Source organism: Arachis ipaensis, chromosome B2 (genome assembly GCF_059453495.1).
Source record: "Arachis ipaensis isolate K30076 ecotype BB chromosome B2, ASM5945349v1, whole genome shotgun sequence".
Taxonomy (NCBI): domain Eukaryota; kingdom Viridiplantae; phylum Streptophyta; class Magnoliopsida; order Fabales; family Fabaceae; genus Arachis; species Arachis ipaensis.
Window position 1 is genome coordinate 43,076,662 of NC_142437.1, and position 19,002 is coordinate 43,095,663.

Here is a 19,002-nt window from a genome sequence, read left to right on the forward strand (position 1 = left end):
TCTTCTAATATATATGACCTTTTATAATGATAAAATAAAAATAGAAGGAATAAACTTTTGTATTTTTATATTAGAAATAGAATTTAATATTTATCCTAATAAAATTAAATAATGGATTAGCTATAATTAATATATTTAAATAAATAAAACAAATCAAATAAAAATATTTTTAAGAATTAATCAAATCAATTAATTAATACAAATAATTAGTATAATTGTTTTGATTTGATTTAATTTATTAAATTCAAAAAAAATAAATCAAGAAATAGTTGATTAAATTTAATGAATTAAAAAGATAAATAAAGAAACACTCTCTCTTAGGAGACAATAATTTTTTTAACTAAATTAATCTGTATTTATTATATTTGATTAGAATAAATAATAAATTATCTATTTTAATATGCACCTTATAAATTAATAAATTAAAATAATTGATATAATGAATTATAATTAATTAATTAATATAAATATAAATTATAATAAATTATGTGATATTTAAATATTTAATCAAATTAATTAGTTGATACAATTAATTTATTATAATGAATTGTATTTAATGAGTTAAAAGAAATATATTGAAAAACACTTTTAATAATTAATTGTTTAATATAAATTATAATAAATTGTGTGATATTTAAATATATAATCAAATCAATTAGTTGCTATAATTAATTCACCGTAGTAACTTGTATTTAATGAGTTAAAAAAAATAAATCAGAAAATATTCTCAGAAGCATGCCACGTCAGCTCCATTATTAAGTGCAAAAATCCGATTTTTATATAATAAAATAGATAGATAGATTATAAAAAGTATATAAAAGACAATTATTTTCTTTTTGAACATAAATTTTCGAAACAGATGTTTTCACTTGATGAAAATATGAATAAAAAATGTTAAAATTTTGAAATTAAGAGGATAGTTTCGAATTTCTAATTATTTTTCTTAAATATATCAATGACCTAAATAAAGTTAATGCATCAATTTTAAAACTTTTATAAGATTAAACATATTATCTTTTATGTATTATGTTATTTATTCCACAATATGAAAAAGGACAACTTAATGGAAATTTGTTATTTTTTATATAATTGTAACTTGTTTTTATTTGCAATTAAGCCTTTATTATTTATAAGTTTTTTAATTAATTCCTTATAAGAATATATCTAGAAATAATATTTTATTTCTTTAACATTATTTTTGTAATAGCAAAAACTTAATATGAACATTCAATTATTACAAAATATTAAAATATAGAGATTTAGTTACAAATTCAATAAAATTATAAAAACTTCATGTTAGTTAAATTTTTTAAAGAATTTATAATTGATGATGGGAGCAAATATAGGAGTGGCAAGTGAGTTAGTCCGCCCGTCTTGTCTCGTTCCGCCCTGCTAAAAATCTGTTATGTCCCCATTTCGCTTAGTGAAGCGATCCTAAATTTCTATCTCGTTTTGTTTAATAGCGGATTGTCAGGTTGGCGTGCTAATTCCGCTACTCTCTCTCTTTTAAATTATTAAACTATTAAATATTTAAAAATATATAATTTACAAATATTTCAATAAACTTATAATTTCTAAAGACACAAAAAATTATAATTTCTAAATCACAAACACTAAAGTCTTTATAATTCTAAATATCTAATAAATATAATCATCAACGAAATCTTTTGAAACAAAATAATAAAACCAACATTGTCCAAAACATATAATTAAATAGGGTAAATTATATTTTTTGTTCCTAAAGTTTACTAAAAGTTTTAAAATTACCCCTAAGTTTTAATTTGTTTCAATTTTATCCCAAAAGTTTTCGATTTGCATCAATTCTACCCCTGAACATTAACAGCATTGAAATCACTACCAAACGTTAGTGACGTGGCAATAAAGGAGTTCTATATGGCAACTATGTGTGTGAGTCATTTCTAAAACCTTTTTTTAAAAATTTATATTACAAAAATAAAATGGCTAAAAATACCAACCTCAAACCCTAAAATTTACTTCTTCATTTTCATCTTCATCTTCTTCACTCTCTGTAAAAATAGGAAACCCTAACGAATGGCTTCCCAAGGCTCTGTATCATCACAAAAAAGCAGTCGGTGACGACGAATGCTTACATGCAACTGTGGTGAACCCCCTGTACTGAGATGGTCGAAGACACCAGAAAATTCCGGCTGAAGATTTTGGGGCTGTGTATACATTGATGTAAGTTTGAGTGCTTTTTATTTTGATGTCTTCATGAGTTTCTTCAAGTTTTTTTATTTTTGTTTATGTTGCAGATTGGGAAGGAGTGCACATTTTTTTTCTGGGCAGATGGAGTTGCAGAGACAGAAGAAGCTGAGGTTGCAAAGTTGAAGATGAAGATTTCCACCTTGAAGGCTAAATTAGTTTATGCTAAATGCAAACTGTTGGTGGCTGTTATTTTTGGTGTGTTGGGTTGGTTTATGGTGATTTTAATATTTTATTTGTGGGTGAAGAATGGAACCCATTTGAGATTAGGGTATTAATACGCTTGGGACTGCTGAAATTAGCAGAAATAAGAATAGGGTGGCCGTTTGTAATCAGTTACAAAAGTGTACTCAACTCAAAAATTTGTTAATGTAGTTGTCCTTAAAGTTTAATTTATGTTTCAAAAATATCCCTGAAAGGATTAAAATAGTTTGGATTTAAAATTGGCATTAAGAACCTGTTGTGGCAAAGACAAACTCAAGTAATGAGAGATAATTTCAACAGTGCACTAAAATAAATTTGCATGAATGAATCCATCACATTAGTCATTATCAAAATAACATAAGTTGTTAATCAACATAATCTCTAATTAACATAAGTCATAACCAAAGTAAAAACTTAATTACATAAGCCATAAGCAAAATAATTCATCAACAAAGAAAGAGTTAATCCCACGCATAGTTTAATACAAAATGCCAATATTTTTCAATCTTTCAAAAAAAAACACTAAACACAAGGTGTGACACAACTAAGACCCTGTGAGAGTACTCTGAGTCAGACTCCCTTGTGATGAGGGTTGTCATTGTGCACTTGAAGTTGAGTTGCTCCTAGGCATTCTAGTTGGTCTTGGTGGCTGAAATTTTTTGTGTCCTTTTGGTTGGGTATTAGGCCTTGCTGCAATATTGGCCAACCTGGTCCTCTTATGCACTGAGCCAGCATTTCTAGCAGTGCTGTGTTGGGCTGGCAATGCTGAGGATGTGGCAGTAGTTGTTTCTTATGATGAGGTAAACATCATAAGAAACAGTGTTATGTATGGAACCATAATTAATAGACAAGTACTCATACTTGGCCTTCTAAGAGGGCAGCCTCGCTTGTTGTGACCTAATTTTAGACAACGAGAGTATTTTTGTTGTAACCCGAGCCTAGATGTGCTTGGGCCCTGTAGTTCTTCACCCTCCTCTCTTGCTCTTTTCTTCTTAAGCCTCCTAATTGGCACTCTGTGTGGTGGAGGCATCACATCTGGATGAGTAGTTCTCTCCTACATAATATGTCCATTACAAGGGTTAATCATGGGGTATAATAAGTCACATAAGCAGCTTTATTGTAACAGCTTGCAACATATTTTCGAATATTATCTTTAGAACAATTAATTGCACTAACTGCATGTGGACAAGGTAAACCAGTCATCTGAAACTTTGTACAAGTAAATTCTTTCTTCAGAAGATCTACTACAAATTTGTCCCTACCTCTTATGACTTCAAATTTTGAAATTCCGGCAGCAACCGGAAACCACCACCTAGAAGCATCTATTTCCTTTTGTAACTTAAGCTTAATCCTAGGAAGAATGTCATCCTTATACTTCTCAATTAGTACCCTATTTTCAACCCATCTCTTCATCAAATAAACTCTAATATCTTCTAGCATTGTCAATATTGGTTTTTTCCTTGATTCAACAATTGTAGAGTTGAAGCTTTCACGCATATTATTGACAAGAGCGTCATATTTAGGATAGAATTTAAACATTGATTTAGTCCAATACTTTGGCCGAATTCCTATCAAGTGTTAATAGGCACCCTCACTAATGGCTCGGATATCCATCAACTCCTTTTTCCATGCTGCTAGATATGTACATTTTGCAGCTCTCCACATCCTTTTTTTAAGATTCAGCCTTAAAATTTTTGTTTGAAATTGGCATAAAGGTGTCTCACACAGAATCTATGATCAACACCTAGAAGTAATTCATCAAAAGTTGGCACCAAGACCTGCATATCCGAGGTGCAGAATTTTAGCCCAAAAATATAGTGCGCAGAATTCTAACTAATACAAACTCATCACCACTACGTATAATTATCACAAGAATAAATTCAATATTGATAAAAAATCCTATCAATACTATTTAATACAGCAGCAAATATCATCATTTAATATAATGATCAAATAAAAGAACATTAAAAGATGTAAGCGCAGAAGCCAAATGATTAAATTCACAGCATTTTTTAACTACACATGAATATATAGTGCAGAATCTTAATTACACTAAAATACAGGTTAGTAGATTATCTTTTGTTGGTCAGACATGAACGTGCTACGTAATAATTTATCCGCTCTTATGTCATTAATTAAGTTTGAGAGGAACCACGTCCATGAATCTTTTGTCTCAACCTCCACGACTGCATATGCGATCGGTAGCATCTCGTCATTCGGATCCCACCCCATAGTAACCAATAGCCATCCTCCATATGGTGTCTTCAAAAAGCAGCCATCAAGCCTTATCATAGGCCTACACTTCATGAAACTCTCCTTGCAAGCCTTTAAACAAATATAAATTCTATGAAATCATGGACTTAAGTCGACTGATGTATCGGGGTGCTCAGTTTAGGCTGCTGGAGGTAATTGGACTTGCAACTTCACAGATGAACCAGGATTGATGCACAGCAACTCATGGCAATAGTCGTAAAGTCTTCTATACTACTCCCTAAAAGTTCCAGTAATGTCAACCAGTGCAATATGCTTGGCCCGAAAAGCCTTTGCTCTTGAAATCTGCACATTCCACTTCCTAACAGTCCTACTTTGTATAGTGCCCAGCTTCAACTTCAGATTCTCTTCTACTTTCCTTCTGAAGACCTTCGCCAGTCACTTCGACTTCATCACTTTTATGTCAAATACAGTGTTACAAGAATGATGATCATTAACAGTTCTTAGCTGTCAACTATCTTCATTGGCCATCTTCACCGCATATGCAAACCATTCACAACCATCTCCACACTTAGCCCTCACCTGGACATTGTCCACCATTGGAAATTTTATGTTTCTCCCAGTATGAATAGCATATGATGTCACAGGTTCCTTGAACTCCTCTCTTGTTTCATAGAGAGTTCCAGCCTCCCACTTATAATTGCTCATATCCTTCAACTCCTTGTGAACGGAAAATTTCTTCTTGCTGACTTCGTCATCCTCACTCGATACCTCCTCTAACTCATCACTGTTCAATCCTTCATCATCACTTAAACGAGAGCTCTTTCTCTTTCCAACAGCTACATTTTGAGTTTTCTTTAACTTCTTGACAACACTCTTACTTTTCTTAGACTTTCTTATGTGTTGATGCATCTCCCTAGGAGTTATATCAACATTAAATAGCCCATCATCACCACAATAATCATCTTCACTATCACTAAAATGAAGATCAGAATCAGCCTCATAATCTGGGTCATCAGTGCCATCCTCTTCTTCACTATTGTCCCCATCACCAACATTCTGAAGCACTTCTTCAACATTTAAATGGACATCAACTAATCCATGCATTTGGGCCTCCATATCCACCCCTCCACCTTGGGCCTCTACTTCAATATTTTGGGCCTGTCTAATATTACTTAGCCCACTATCAGCATCCACAAACTCTTCCTCAACAACCTTGCTCCTACCCCCAACATCTAAATAACCAATGTCGTAACAAAAATCATCAGGGATTGAAGTCTTATGCACCACATACAAATCAACCACCTTTTTTTTAACTCCTATATTTGCCATTTTAATTGCTTCTTTATCACCTTTCAACAACTTCAACCCTTCTAATCCTAATTCAGTATCTTTATACCACAGTACCGCAATGTTCTCAATAATGTACCCACATTTTTCAACCACATCATAAGCCTCTATAACACACCATCTATCTCTGTCATACCAGTCAACCATTGTCACTTCACCATCAATATACTCAGTTTTACCCTTATCACTACAAAACCTACCCCTGTGATGAACTCTAACACTGAAATCATCCATTCTGCCGTCGTAAAAATATTTTTAGACCAAAGAACAGAGTAACTAATCATTCAAAAATATAGACCACGTAAAAGTTATATTTTTCACAAAAACAGAACAGAAATTCCTTAATCCCTGAATGTAATAGAACCTTAACAGCAATCAAGAGTGATAAAATAAACCCTAAATCTTAACCGTTCGAACATGCAGTTTCAAAATTAAATGGTGGCCTACCTCGTCAGAAACCTTGATCAGAATGGCGCTATCCCAAACTGAATCGTTGATGACTGAATGCTATCCCAGACTCCTCCCTCTGCCTCGACAGCGTCGCCACCTGCACCGTCCTGCAGGTCGCCGCGGCGGACTGAAGACAACGGTGCGACGTCTGACCACCCACCAAGTTTCTTCGTGTGACTCTGTTTCTTTGGCTATGTTCCTTCGTGCCAAAGGGAAGACAAAACGGGTTATGTTTGAAAAAGGAAGCCAATTGGTATACCTGGGTTTAAACGGCGTCAATTTAAAGGATAGAATTGATGCAAATCGAAAATTTTTGGGATAAAATTGAAACAAATTGAAACTTAGGGGTAATTTTGAAACTTTTAGTTAACTTTAGGGACAAAAAGTATACTTTACCCTAATTAAATATTATCCAAGTCTCTAAACAATCAAATATAGTCCAAATGATAACTTAAAATAAAATGAAGAAACATTCTAAATTCAAACACAAAAATAACATTCTAAATTCAATTATAATCATCTTAAAGCTAAAAGCCCACTAGACAAGTCCACTAAACAAAGCTCCCAAAATTCATGAATTAGATAGTACGAATTAAATAAACATCTAATTATAGCAGTCTCAAATTTTTAATTTGATTGACTTAAATATACAAAATAAATTTAGATTTTTTTGAAAAAAATTATTAATAAAATAATAAAATAAAAAATTAACCACTATTAAATTTATAATTTTTATTATATATAAATTTTATTATTTTAATTTAAAAATAATTAATCTTTAACTTTATTACTTTATCAAGTCACTTACTTTAAAAGAGATGGATTCATATTAGCTATTATTTGAATATTAAATATTAAATTTCATCAATTTGTAGAAAACATCAAGGATTAAGTGAGCGCTAGGTTATCTTTATCCATTTTTCCGCGAGACACCGAACTAATAGTCAATGGCAATATTTCTTGTGCAAATAAACTAGCCAATAAGAAATACAATGTAAAACGCCAACCAATTGCGCTAAAGAACTTGCATAATGCTGAAAATAGGCATTCTTAAATTTTTTATTGTTAACGTAAAGTGTGATTTTATATATTATACGCGTTAAAAATAATTATTTTAGTTTAATGTTTTTTATAGTTATTCATTAATCCTTAAAGAAAGCGTTTAATGATATGTTTAACGGTGAATAATTGTACCAAAATTGTATTAAAAAAATTGTTTCAAAATGCTTGTTAAGGCCAAAATGAATTTCTTCATATTATTTTTATTATTGTCATTTATTTTTAAAGGTCAAAAAATACTAAGTATTGATAAAAACATTAAAAAGAAATATAATTATTAGCTGCCAAAAAGTGCGCTATAATATAGAGATATTGAAATAGCTAGTAGAAATAAAAAAGGAAAAAAAGTACTAAGAACTGTTTATGTACCTATCTTATTATAGCTCTACAATCAAATTCATATTACTCAATCTTATCTTCTTTAACAGTGTTTTAACACAGACTTAGTTACTACCTACTACACTTGAGGTATACGCTTTGGAAAAAAAAATCTTAGGAATTGGTCCGACTTATCACCTTCATATGATTGAGTGTAATATTCATTAATCAATAATAACCATATCTTATAAATTGATAGTCAAACAAGTAGCTAAAACCTTGATGTACACCTTAACCAGCTGACCTTGATTAATTCACATTACCAACCATGGATAAAAAAAAGATGAAACGTGTAATTACAGGATTGGTTCATAAATAATATAAAGAGGAAGGACATTGCTCATTTTATTTGCACCACCATACAAACAAACACACACAACAATCTAAGAGCAAAATCAAACATGTCTCCTAAAGTGTCACTCTATCTTGTAGTATTAGGCTTGGTGCTTCTAGTAGCATCAACTACTACCATGGCTGATCATTATCATGATCATGATCATGATCATGATCACTACCATCACCACTATCCACCAAAGAAACACTGGCCTCCAACCACCACACATGTGACGGACCAGGAAACACCACAAAGCAGTGAAGCACAGGAGGATACCTACCATCACAAGCCTCCTTATCATCACAAACCACCTTACCATCACAAGCCTCCAACCAAAAATTAATAATATTTATGTGAAGCTACTTATTCCGTGCACTCTGTGGACCATGGACTATATGATATGATATGATATGAATATATATATGATAAGACTTGAAGTCGTGAAAATAATAGCTTCATTATTCTACGTTATTTATGTTTATCTTTTGCTGTTGTGTGTATCTGAACTTTGGTTATATATGTATGTCGAAAAGAAATAAAGCTGTAGCATGTGCTACGTGTATGCATGTGATATGATTGGATTTCGAATTTTCATTTCTTTCCATTTATGTAAACTTCTTCTGTAATCGTTGATATTATTTATGAAATAATAATAAATAGTGTTTCCATTGTTGTTGTTCTGGATATGATCAATCTTGTGCATACATTGAAAATTTGAAATACTACCAATACGGTAATATTAATATCTATTATGGTACGTACATATTAAAATTAACTACTAAAATTAATCACCAATATAAAATATATATTAAAATATAAATTTATATTAAAAATAAATTAAATTATATATATTTATATATAAATACATTAATGATTAATTTTTATAGCTGATTTTAGTATACGAATAATATTTTTGTAACAATACGTATGTTAAAATGATACACAAGAAAATTAGGTCCATATATCCCATCCCATATGCGGATAACGCGGTTAAGATTAAAAGTTACAAGAATGTCATCAATATGAAAAAGTTTTTATAGAGCAACATCGTCTTTAAAAATGTTACCAATGGAACTGTGACCATGTTATTAGCAGCAGATATCAAGTATCAACGAACATAGTTTTAGAAGATTAAATCATATGGCTAAGCCAAGTGTAACATCTTTTATATGAACTTATAAATTATAATGATTAGGTCATATGTTCATACTAATTCAAATATCACAAGATCTAAACAATCAAACTCCTATATATTATTATAACCAAGTTGGTTTGATTTAGTGATTAGTTTATTAATTTATTTAAATAAGTGTTGAAGTTTAAATCCCGCTTTGTCCATGCAATAACTATATATTGACCAATAACAAACTCTTAAATGGAGCTCCAATTCAGTATATATTAGTCTTTTGACCTGCCCCAAATACCGTAAAAACTAAATTTCTATATATTATATATTTTTATTTAGTTGATTTAACAATTATATAAATCTTTGTGGAAGTTAAGTTCATCCGACTCAAAATTAAATCTGATACAAATTTAAAACATATTTTGTCATCATGTTTGAATTTATTATTTTTAATTGATATAATTTTCGAGTCGAATTTGGTCATGTTTCGAGTAGACCTATTCTAGTCCAAAATTGTATTTTATATTTAAAATATAATGAATTATTATGTTTTTATTTCAATCAATATATGCTATTGTTTTTATTTTAAAATAATTTATTTTTTATAAATATTAGATAACATTTATTGTATTTAATCTTTAAAAATTATATTAATCTATTAGATAAAGTTTATAAAATTATATACATTAATATATATCAGATGAATCCGCTTTAATTTATTTTATTTCGAATTAATTTTAAATTGAATTAAAGTTTTTAAAATAAATCTAATAAAATATTACCAATTTACCACTGAGTCTGATAAACCCTTTTCGGTCCAATCCATGTGCATCCTACTTGATATCTTCATCTTTTTCTTTTTGGTTGTTTGACAGAATTGGTATGTATGAATAGGCCTTAGAGAGAACCCTATAGTAGGCCAGTCCCTCAATTTAGGAAAACAGTCCGGTCCACGAAAGAGTATTATGGCCCATAGATTATCCCACTAGATTTTACTATTATCGACTCTCACCAAAAATAAAAAATAAAAAATAAAGAAAATGCAAATCCCAATTTTTTATTTTTATGTGAAATAAGTGAAATCTTACGATACCCTAGTTTATCCAAGAAATTCCTAATACGCTTCACACTATCGCTCATTCGCTCTTTGCATCTGAAGAGCGAGGAGCTCCTGAATCCCAAGGTTCGCTTCTCCTAACTAACACCGCCTCCCTTCTGGTTTCTATAGCGGTAGCGATTCTGAATTTTGCCGTTCAGGATATTCCTGTTTCTGATCTTGCGTTCCGCTCTTAAACTCTTTTGTTCGCATCTGTTTTATGTGGTTATGTGGATTTGCATTGTTATTTGGTTTAAATTTCTGCTTTACATTTCACTCTTTAATCAATGTTGTATTTTGATATGTCCATTTAACTAAACTGAATGTGTTATAGTGATTCTGTGGTTTTACTGTGCCCCCTCCTCCCCTCTTTTTTTTTTTGTTGGGGGGCGGGGGGGGGGGGGGATGGGGTCTTACTGTATTTTGACAATCTTCTAACTGTTTTGGATAGATTAGGAACTACTTTGTGGCATTATGGCATCCCATAGAGAATATTGACACATAAATAACTTACCATCATCAATAGCATCACTACTGTTGTATGAGTTTGCCATGAGTAGAACATGGATACACATAAAAGAGCAATCTAAATAATTGAATTTTACAGTAGGAAGAAACTTTAAGCAGGGTGTTAGCACTTGCTTATGAAGGTATAATAATAAATGTATGAAAGGGGTGTCTTTACTACAATTATGTATAAATAAGAAGGTTTGTGTTTCTGCTATTGTTTGGGTAAGTTTATTATTAAACATTTTATTTCATTGTTTCTTTTTCGTTTTGCTTGGTTATGTAAACCGTAATCGAAATGAATACAAAGCCTCTCATATGATCATCGTAGGGATTTACTTCTTTTCCCGTGGACCATTCTATCTATTAATTGCTACGCTGCATAAGATTCCCTTTTATTGTTGATTGTATGATATTGGATCCTCAATTTGTATACCATATCATATGTGTCTAGTTATATACAAGGTTTCTTTTGTGCCTTTCTCAATTCCCCAGATTTATTTGTTTAAGATTTTCAGTTTCTGATTATTTTCTTTCCAAATCTAGGATTTTGAAGCGAAGCTGAAGATTTGATATGGAGGAGGTTGAAGTTTTCCAGGAGGCAATGGAGCCAAAAGATCATTTGGATGATCAGGAAGTAAAGGACAATCATGGAGATGCTGTTGTTGATAAAGGAGATGATGCTGCCACAGTTAATGCTTCCCCTTTAACTGTGCTTGATGAAGCTCCTAGTGCTGCACAGAATACGGATAAATTTGAGGAGTCTATTGGGGTTGCTGAGGAATCTGCCCAAGACAATGAGAAGGTCGAACTAGTTGCTAGCGATGAGGTGGGCAAGGTTGGGCAGGAACCACCTGATAGTGTTCATCTAGATGGAGTTGATTCTGGAGGAACTGGAAGAGAAGTATCTTGTGATGAATCTTCCAATATCATTGATGATGGTTTACAAAGGAGTGAGTTAAATGGCGCACAGGAGCAGTCTGACTTAAATACTGACGAAGTGACAGTTGCTCAGGAGAATGGTGCCATGGTGGATGTAGACTCTGGTTTAGTCAGTGAGAAGTCTGAAGATGAGGATTCTGGATTTGTGACACCAAGAGAAAATGGTGGTGTAATCTGGGAAAACAGGAGCACAGAGAAGGTAGATGATGTTGTTCCTGAGCCCAATACAGAATCTGAATTCAATAAGATGTCAAACCAGGATTTTGATGCTGGGGATTTGAAGGAGAGTAACTTTGATCCTGAATTCAGAGGCAACAACACAAAAGAACAGTTGAATGCTTCAGCTATGCCATATAGCGAAACTCAAGATCATGCAGGTGAAGAAGTACATGAAAATTCAGCACTTAGAAATTCAGAACTTCCAGAGGAAGTGATTACAGATTTGAAGGATAATACCCTTGACATCGATATAAACAATGAGGGTACAGCTGGTGATGAAATTAGTTCATCTTTTGGTCAGAGTACCAAATGCAAAGATTACAACAATGATGATGCTAATGATAGTAAAGCTGGATCAGATTCAGAGGACCAGGAAGCAGTTGGTGAAATAGGAGGAACTTCTCCCGACATACATGATGCCATGGAGGATAGGGAACTGATACAAGCTACTGGAAGCTCATCCTCATTGCAAAATTCTACTGCTGATGAGATACCAGTTCAGATTACTGCAGCTGATTTAAAAGGTCTTAAGGATGACCAATCTCAGGTTTCTGCTGTAGATAATCATGGAGATCAAGGGTTATCATCTGTGGCCGGGGAGCATGAAAAGATACAGGAGAACAATGCAAAAGAGAAGGAAACCACTCAGGCCACTAGAGACCAAAACAGTGAGGTTTCCTCCTCATCTGGAAATCCTGTTGCTGCTAGCAATCCTCCAGTTCGTCCAGCTGGCCTTGGTCGTACAGCCCCATTATTGGAACCTACCCCAAGGACAGTGCCACAGCCTCGTACAAATGGCACTGTATCTAATACACAGTCCCGACAAACAGAAGATTCCTCAAACGGTGAGACTGAGGAGTATGACGAGACTCGGGAGAAGCTTCAGATGATTAGGGTAAAATTTTTACGGTTGGCTCATAGGCTTGGGCAGACACCCCACAATGTTGTTGTAGCACAGGTTTTATATAGACTGGGCCTGGCTGAGCAACTCAGGGGGCGGAATGGTGGTCGAGTTGGTGCATTTAGTTTTGATCGTGCAAGTGCAATGGCTGAGCAACTTGAAGCAGCAGGTCAGGAGCCACTTGATTTCTCTTGTACAATAATGGTTCTTGGAAAGACAGGAGTTGGTAAGAGTGCAACAATCAATTCTATATTTGATGAGGTTAAATTTAATACTGATGCTTTTCAAAATGGAACAAAAAAGGTTCAGGATGTTGTGGGAACAGTGCAGGGTATTAAGGTACGTGTGATAGATACACCAGGACTTTCACCTTCCTGGTCTGACCAACGACATAATGAGAAGATTCTGCACTCTGTCAAGCGCTTTATTAATAAAACACCACCAGATATTGTGCTCTATCTTGATAGGTTAGACATGCAGAGCCGTGATTTTAGTGATATGCCACTATTGCGCACAATTACTGAGATGTTTGGACCTTCAATATGGTTCAATGCTATTGTTGTTCTGACTCATGCAGCATCTGCACCTCCTGATGGCCCAAATGGTACTGCTTCCAGTTATGACATGTTTGTCACACAGCGCAATCATGTTGTGCAGCAAGCCATTCGTCAAGCAGCTGGAGATATGCGTCTAATGAATCCTGTAGCATTGGTGGAGAACCACTCTGCATGCAGAATAAATAGGGCTGGCCAGAGAGTGTTGCCTAATGGCCAGATTTGGAAGCCTCATCTGTTACTCTTGTCTTTTGCCTCAAAAATTCTGGCTGAAGCAAATGCCCTTCTAAAGTTACAAGATAGTCCACCTGGAAAGCCTTACACTGCTCGAGCAAGAGCACCACCTTTACCATTTCTTTTGTCATCCCTTCTTCAGTCAAGGCCACAATTAAAGTTGCCAGAGGAGCAGTTTGGTGATGAGGACAGTCTTGATGACGACCTTGATGAGTCATCTGATTCTGATGATGAAACAGAACCTGATGACTTGCCACCATTTAAACGTTTGACGAAGGCCCAGGTGGGACAATTGTCTAGAGCTCAGAAAAAGGCATATTTTGATGAGTTGGAGTACCGAGAAAAAATTTTTATGAAGAAACAATTGAAGGAAGAGAAAAAGCAACGGAGGATGTTGAAGAAAATGGCAGAATCAACAAAGGAGCTGCCAAGTGATCCTAACGAAAATGTTGAAGATGAAAGTGGTGGTGCAGCTTCTGTTCCTGTTCCCATGCCAGATTTGGCCTTGCCGGCTTCTTTCGATTCTGATAATCCCACTCATCGGTATCGGTATCTTGATTCATCCAATCAGTGGCTTGTAAGACCTGTCCTAGAAACTCATGGATGGGATCATGATGTGGGTTATGAAGGATTAAATGTAGAAAGATTGTTTGTTCTTAAAGAGAAGATGCCATTATCTTTCACTGGTCAGGTTACCAAGGATAAAAAGGATGCTAACGTTCAAATGGAAGTTGCCACTTCTCTTAAGTATGGAGAAGGGAAATCAACTTCGTTAGGCTTTGATATGCAGACTGTTGGGAAGGATTTAGCTTATACATTGCGAAGTGAGACAAAATTTAGTAACTTCAGGAGAAATATGGCTACTGCTGGTCTCTCATTTACTCTCCTGGGTGATGCCCTGTCAGCTGGAGTTAAAGTTGAAGACAAATTTGTTGCCAGTAAACGATTCAAGGTGGTTATTGCTGGTGGTGCAATGGCAGGGCGTGGTGATGTTGCTTATGGTGGCAGTTTGGAGGCCCATTTGAGAGATAAAGATTATCCTCTTGGAAGGTCTTTGTCAACACTGGGGCTTTCTGTTATGGACTGGCATGGTGATCTTGCTGTTGGTTGCAATGTACAATCACAAATCCCAGTTGGTCGGTATACAAACCTTGTTGCCAGGGCCAATTTGAACAACCGAGGTGCAGGACAAGTCAGCATTAGGTTAAATAGTTCAGAGCAGCTTCAAATTGCTTTGATTGGTCTCATCCCTCTACTTAAGAAGATGGTTGGTTATCCTCAACAATTGCAGTTTGGACAATGATGATGATGATGATAATGTTAGGGTACTCAAGCTGCACGACTTGCAGGTAATGAGTAACTGCTTTAAGATGCATTCCCTGCTACTGCCACGAGATGAGACTGATACTAAATATGTTTTTCATGTTATGTTTGCTGTTTTCTATACCTGAAAGTATCTATCATTTGCTTTCAGTAATTGTAGTTTACCATGTTAGATATTCTCTTGGTATTATTTGCTATATTATGCTGCTGTACTCCAAATAATTTATGCCTACTTTTTCCTATTCTCTCTCTCTCTCTCTCTCTCTCTCTCTCTCTCTCTCTCTCTCTCTCTCTCTCTCTATTTTAATTTAATTTTTTATGTAAGGCCATGTAGGCGTGTCAATTCTTGGAATGTTATGTCTTGCCCTTTTCAACCTTTAGTAATCATTTCCTCTCTTTTCCTTTGTCAATTTGGCAAATTTTACTCCCGATTTAAATTGAATGACGGACCTCCAAGAAGAAATTACACTTTGTTTAGAGATTATACATTGATTTGCTAGTAATGTCTATGTTTGCCAATTGTAGATTGAAAGTGTGTGTTTGTTCTGTCTATGATGGGATGACGTTTTGCAATTGAATTGTTTTTGGGTATATCTGGCATTCACTCCGGAAACATGTTGACTAGATTAGTAGATTATGCTGCATTGATGCCGTGCTGATGCTTGGGAATATGTTTTGGTCGTTTAGTTTTCAACCAGAAGTATGTTGAGGTGGTGTTGGTTGCAATGGAATATGTTTTGGTCGTTTAGTTTTCAACCATAAAATATCATCCTTGTGGTGGTGTCTAAGGTACCTTGCTAGCGTATAGTGCATGAGTCAATTACATGGAGAGATGTCTACATGGGGTGGTTCTTTAATATAACATTTGGTGATTTGAAATAGTGTTCTTGTTGAAGTTGCCTACATGGGTTTAGGGTTTAGGGTCATGGTGTGCCGGCACCCATTGGGGATATACTTCAGGGTGATCTTAATGCTAATATGATATAGGTTTAGATGGCATTGATAGTACCCTCGCGGTGGTGTTTTAATTCGTATGTTATTTGTTGTTCACCACAGTTTTTCTTTGGGGTTAGGCATGGTAATAATTTGTTTGTTGTCGTTGTTGGTACTTGTTTTTATGCTTCATGCTCGCTGTTTTTCTCATTCTTCCTGTTTTGATAAATCTGAATTGGTGGTTGTTACGGTTAATGTTTCATGAGATGCAGGATAACATCAACTCTTCTGTGGTGGCTTGTGTTTCACGCGGTTGTTGCAGTCTTACAATATATTTCTTCCTAGTGAAGATTTTAATTTTTAAATATTGCTGGGCAGAGGATTATGCAAGAAGTACTGGGTGTGATGGATTGTGCTCATGTTAAGGTTGTTGGTGCAAGCGATATCGCACTTTAGAGTTGGCTGTGTTCCTTATAGCTCTATGATGTATTAAGCAAATATGTTTTGATCGTATCTTAAATTAGTAGAAGTCGCTGGTTTTGAAAGATTTTTTGCTCGTGTTTATAGCTATGCAGGAAGTATGTTGTCGATGCAAAGATTCGCTATATAAATTATGCTTGATCGAATGGCATATGTGCAAATCCATGATAATAAATGAGATGTTCAGAGTATGGTTGTGTTATGCTTGTTTGGTGATTTGTCTTTATTCATGGTGGTGTTAACCATTTTATAACGAAACGGTGACATTAGCCACATATTTTTCGTTCACTTTAGTATTTCCCTACTAATATTGAGCTTCTAATGTTTTCTTAAAAAAATAAGAGTAAATTACAATTTCTATTGAAAACGTTGACATATTTATTTATAATAGATGGAAATTATCATTTGTATCCATAAAAAATGGCTTTTGTAAGCAAAATTATTCAAATTTAAAAAAATTCAATAAATTTTTTACACTATCCTTCTCTCGACCACCAATATTATGTCTCCCTCCTCCTCCCGTCTCTCTTTCAATGTTCTCTCTCATTGTTTCTTCCCTCCTCCCCCGTCTCTCTTTCAATGTTGCGAAATCGGTTGAAAGGTGAATGGAGCAGAGCGAAACGGCTTTGGATCTAACTCCGAGAAAATTAGCGAGGCAGTTGGATTTTACAGCACACCTGAAACTGCCGCTGACTCCGCTGTTGCAGTCGCTGGTACAGACGATTCCGCAAACGCCAGGACGATCACCGTTGCAATTGCAATTGACTCTATATCAGTTAGGGCAACAACAACAGCAGCAACAACCGCAGCCGTGGTTGTTTTCGCAGGGACAGTAGCTGAGAGCGCCGCCACAGCCACGGTGCAGCAGCAAAAAAAGCTTTCACCATTTTCTTGAATTCTGTTATACTGTACAGAAGCTTCCAGTAAAGGTGTTGAAAGTGTCATAAATCTGAAATTTTGTAAGAAAATATTCAAGAAAGCTTTCAAGGGAACCTTCATTGACAACCCTCTCTTCTTCTTCACATCGTAGATCTGAAATTCACAATTTGAATGAAATTGAAGAAGGACTCATCTGGGTTGTTCTCAGACACCATTTTTTGATCAACCATTGAAAAAGTTGCAGCCTTTAAGTGTGTGTGCAGAGAAAACCCAATCCGATTCTCTAGAACTCGATTCGACACCGATGGAGGAGTATGCAGCGATGGGGTTAGGGTGACAATTGAGGAGGAGGGTGTGGCGGTGTTACTGAGCGGCGATGTAGTTGATGTTGGGATTGGATCGCTGAGAACATTGAGAGAGCCGAGGGGAGGGGGAGATGATAGTGGTAGTGGTAGAGAGAAGGATAGTTTAAAAATTTTATTTAATTTTTTAGGGTTTGGATAATTTTGCTTGCAAAAGCCATTTTTTATGGGTATAAATGGTAATTTCCGTCTGCTGTGGATAAATATGTCAGCGTTTTCAACTTTTATAAGTAGAAAATTAGAAATGATAGTTTACTCAAAGTAAAATAATATTTTTGAATCCGAAAAGCATTTCTTTTACTCTATTTTAGTGCAGAAGTCTCAACTGTTATGAAAGAAACAACACTTAACCTTTGTTTGGATCAATGAAAAATGGATGCAAGGAAAAAAAAAATGAATAGAATATATTATTTTTTTCTGGTTGGTTGATGCAAGAAATTGGAGGAAAAGAAAATTGAGGTAGGATTGATATAAAAAGTTCTCTCCTCTCCTTAGCCGAAAAAACCACTTTTTCAAGCTTCTCTTCAAAGCTTGAAAGTGGGATTTGCAAATTTTTTTTTTCTTTCTAGCTAAACAAATATATATATATATATATATATATATATATATATATATATATATATATATATATATATATATTATTCATTTTTCTCTTTTTATTTTTCTTTACACCCAAACAAAATATTAGAAAATTTTTGCGAGGTCACTGTATAAAATTGTTGGTAATAATTTATTTGATTTTTTAATTATTTATATTTAAAATTATTATACTTCCATAGCATCATTCTCATTGTCTTTTCAAATACTCTTTCATATGTCTTTTTCAATATTTAGTAAAATTAATTTAATTTTAAAATTTTATTAAAAATTTAAAAATATTTTAAATTAATCTAAAATATATTTTTAAATAATAAAATTCATATTAGTTTGATAAGAACATAATTAAATTTTGGGTTAAGTACGATTTTAGTTTCTGAGGTATAAGCTGAAAATTTTTTCCAATCTTTTTTTGCATACAAAATCGTCCCTAAGGTTCAACATCATTTTAAAATTGTCCTTAAGACCAAAATACTCTTTTCTTCTTCTTCTTCTTCTTCATCACAACATCTCTTCTTCTTCATCAGAAGCAAAAACATAAGCAGAAACAAACGCAGAAACAGAAGCAAAGAGCCAATGATTCCTCTTCCCCTATATCCAAAAAATAGAAGCAGAAACAAACGCAGAAACAAAAATAGAA

At 33.9% G+C, this 19,002-nt stretch overlaps 1 protein-coding gene and 1 pseudogene across 2 annotated transcripts; one reads left to right on the forward strand and one right to left on the reverse strand.

The window, feature by feature from the left end:
* Window positions 1–4,491: 4,491 nt before the first annotated feature.
* Window positions 4,492–6,222, reverse strand: LOC148573774 (uncharacterized; annotated as a pseudogene).
* A 4,157-nt stretch (window positions 6,223–10,379) lies between these two features.
* On the forward strand, window positions 10,380–16,715 carry LOC107625317 (translocase of chloroplast 120, chloroplastic). Of its 2 annotated transcripts, none has more exons than XM_016327931.3 (3): window positions 10,380–10,518; window positions 11,485–15,137; window positions 16,317–16,715. In XM_016327931.3, the coding sequence occupies exon 2, from the start codon at window positions 11,513–11,515 to the stop codon at window positions 15,089–15,091; it is 3,579 nt and encodes a 1,192-aa protein (XP_016183417.1). In that variant the 5' UTR covers window positions 10,380–10,518; window positions 11,485–11,512; the 3' UTR covers window positions 15,092–15,137; window positions 16,317–16,715. The 2 variants fall into 2 exon arrangements, with proteins under 2 accessions (XP_016183417.1, XP_016183418.1); XM_016327932.3 differs by having other exon boundaries at window positions 10,400–10,565.
* The last annotated feature ends 2,287 nt before the right edge of the window (window positions 16,716–19,002 follow it).

Coding starts and splice junctions, on each gene's coding strand:
- LOC107625317 (XM_016327931.3), top strand. CDS start 11,513: ATGGAGGAGGTTGAAGTTTTCCAGGAGGCAATGGAGCCAAAAGATCAT.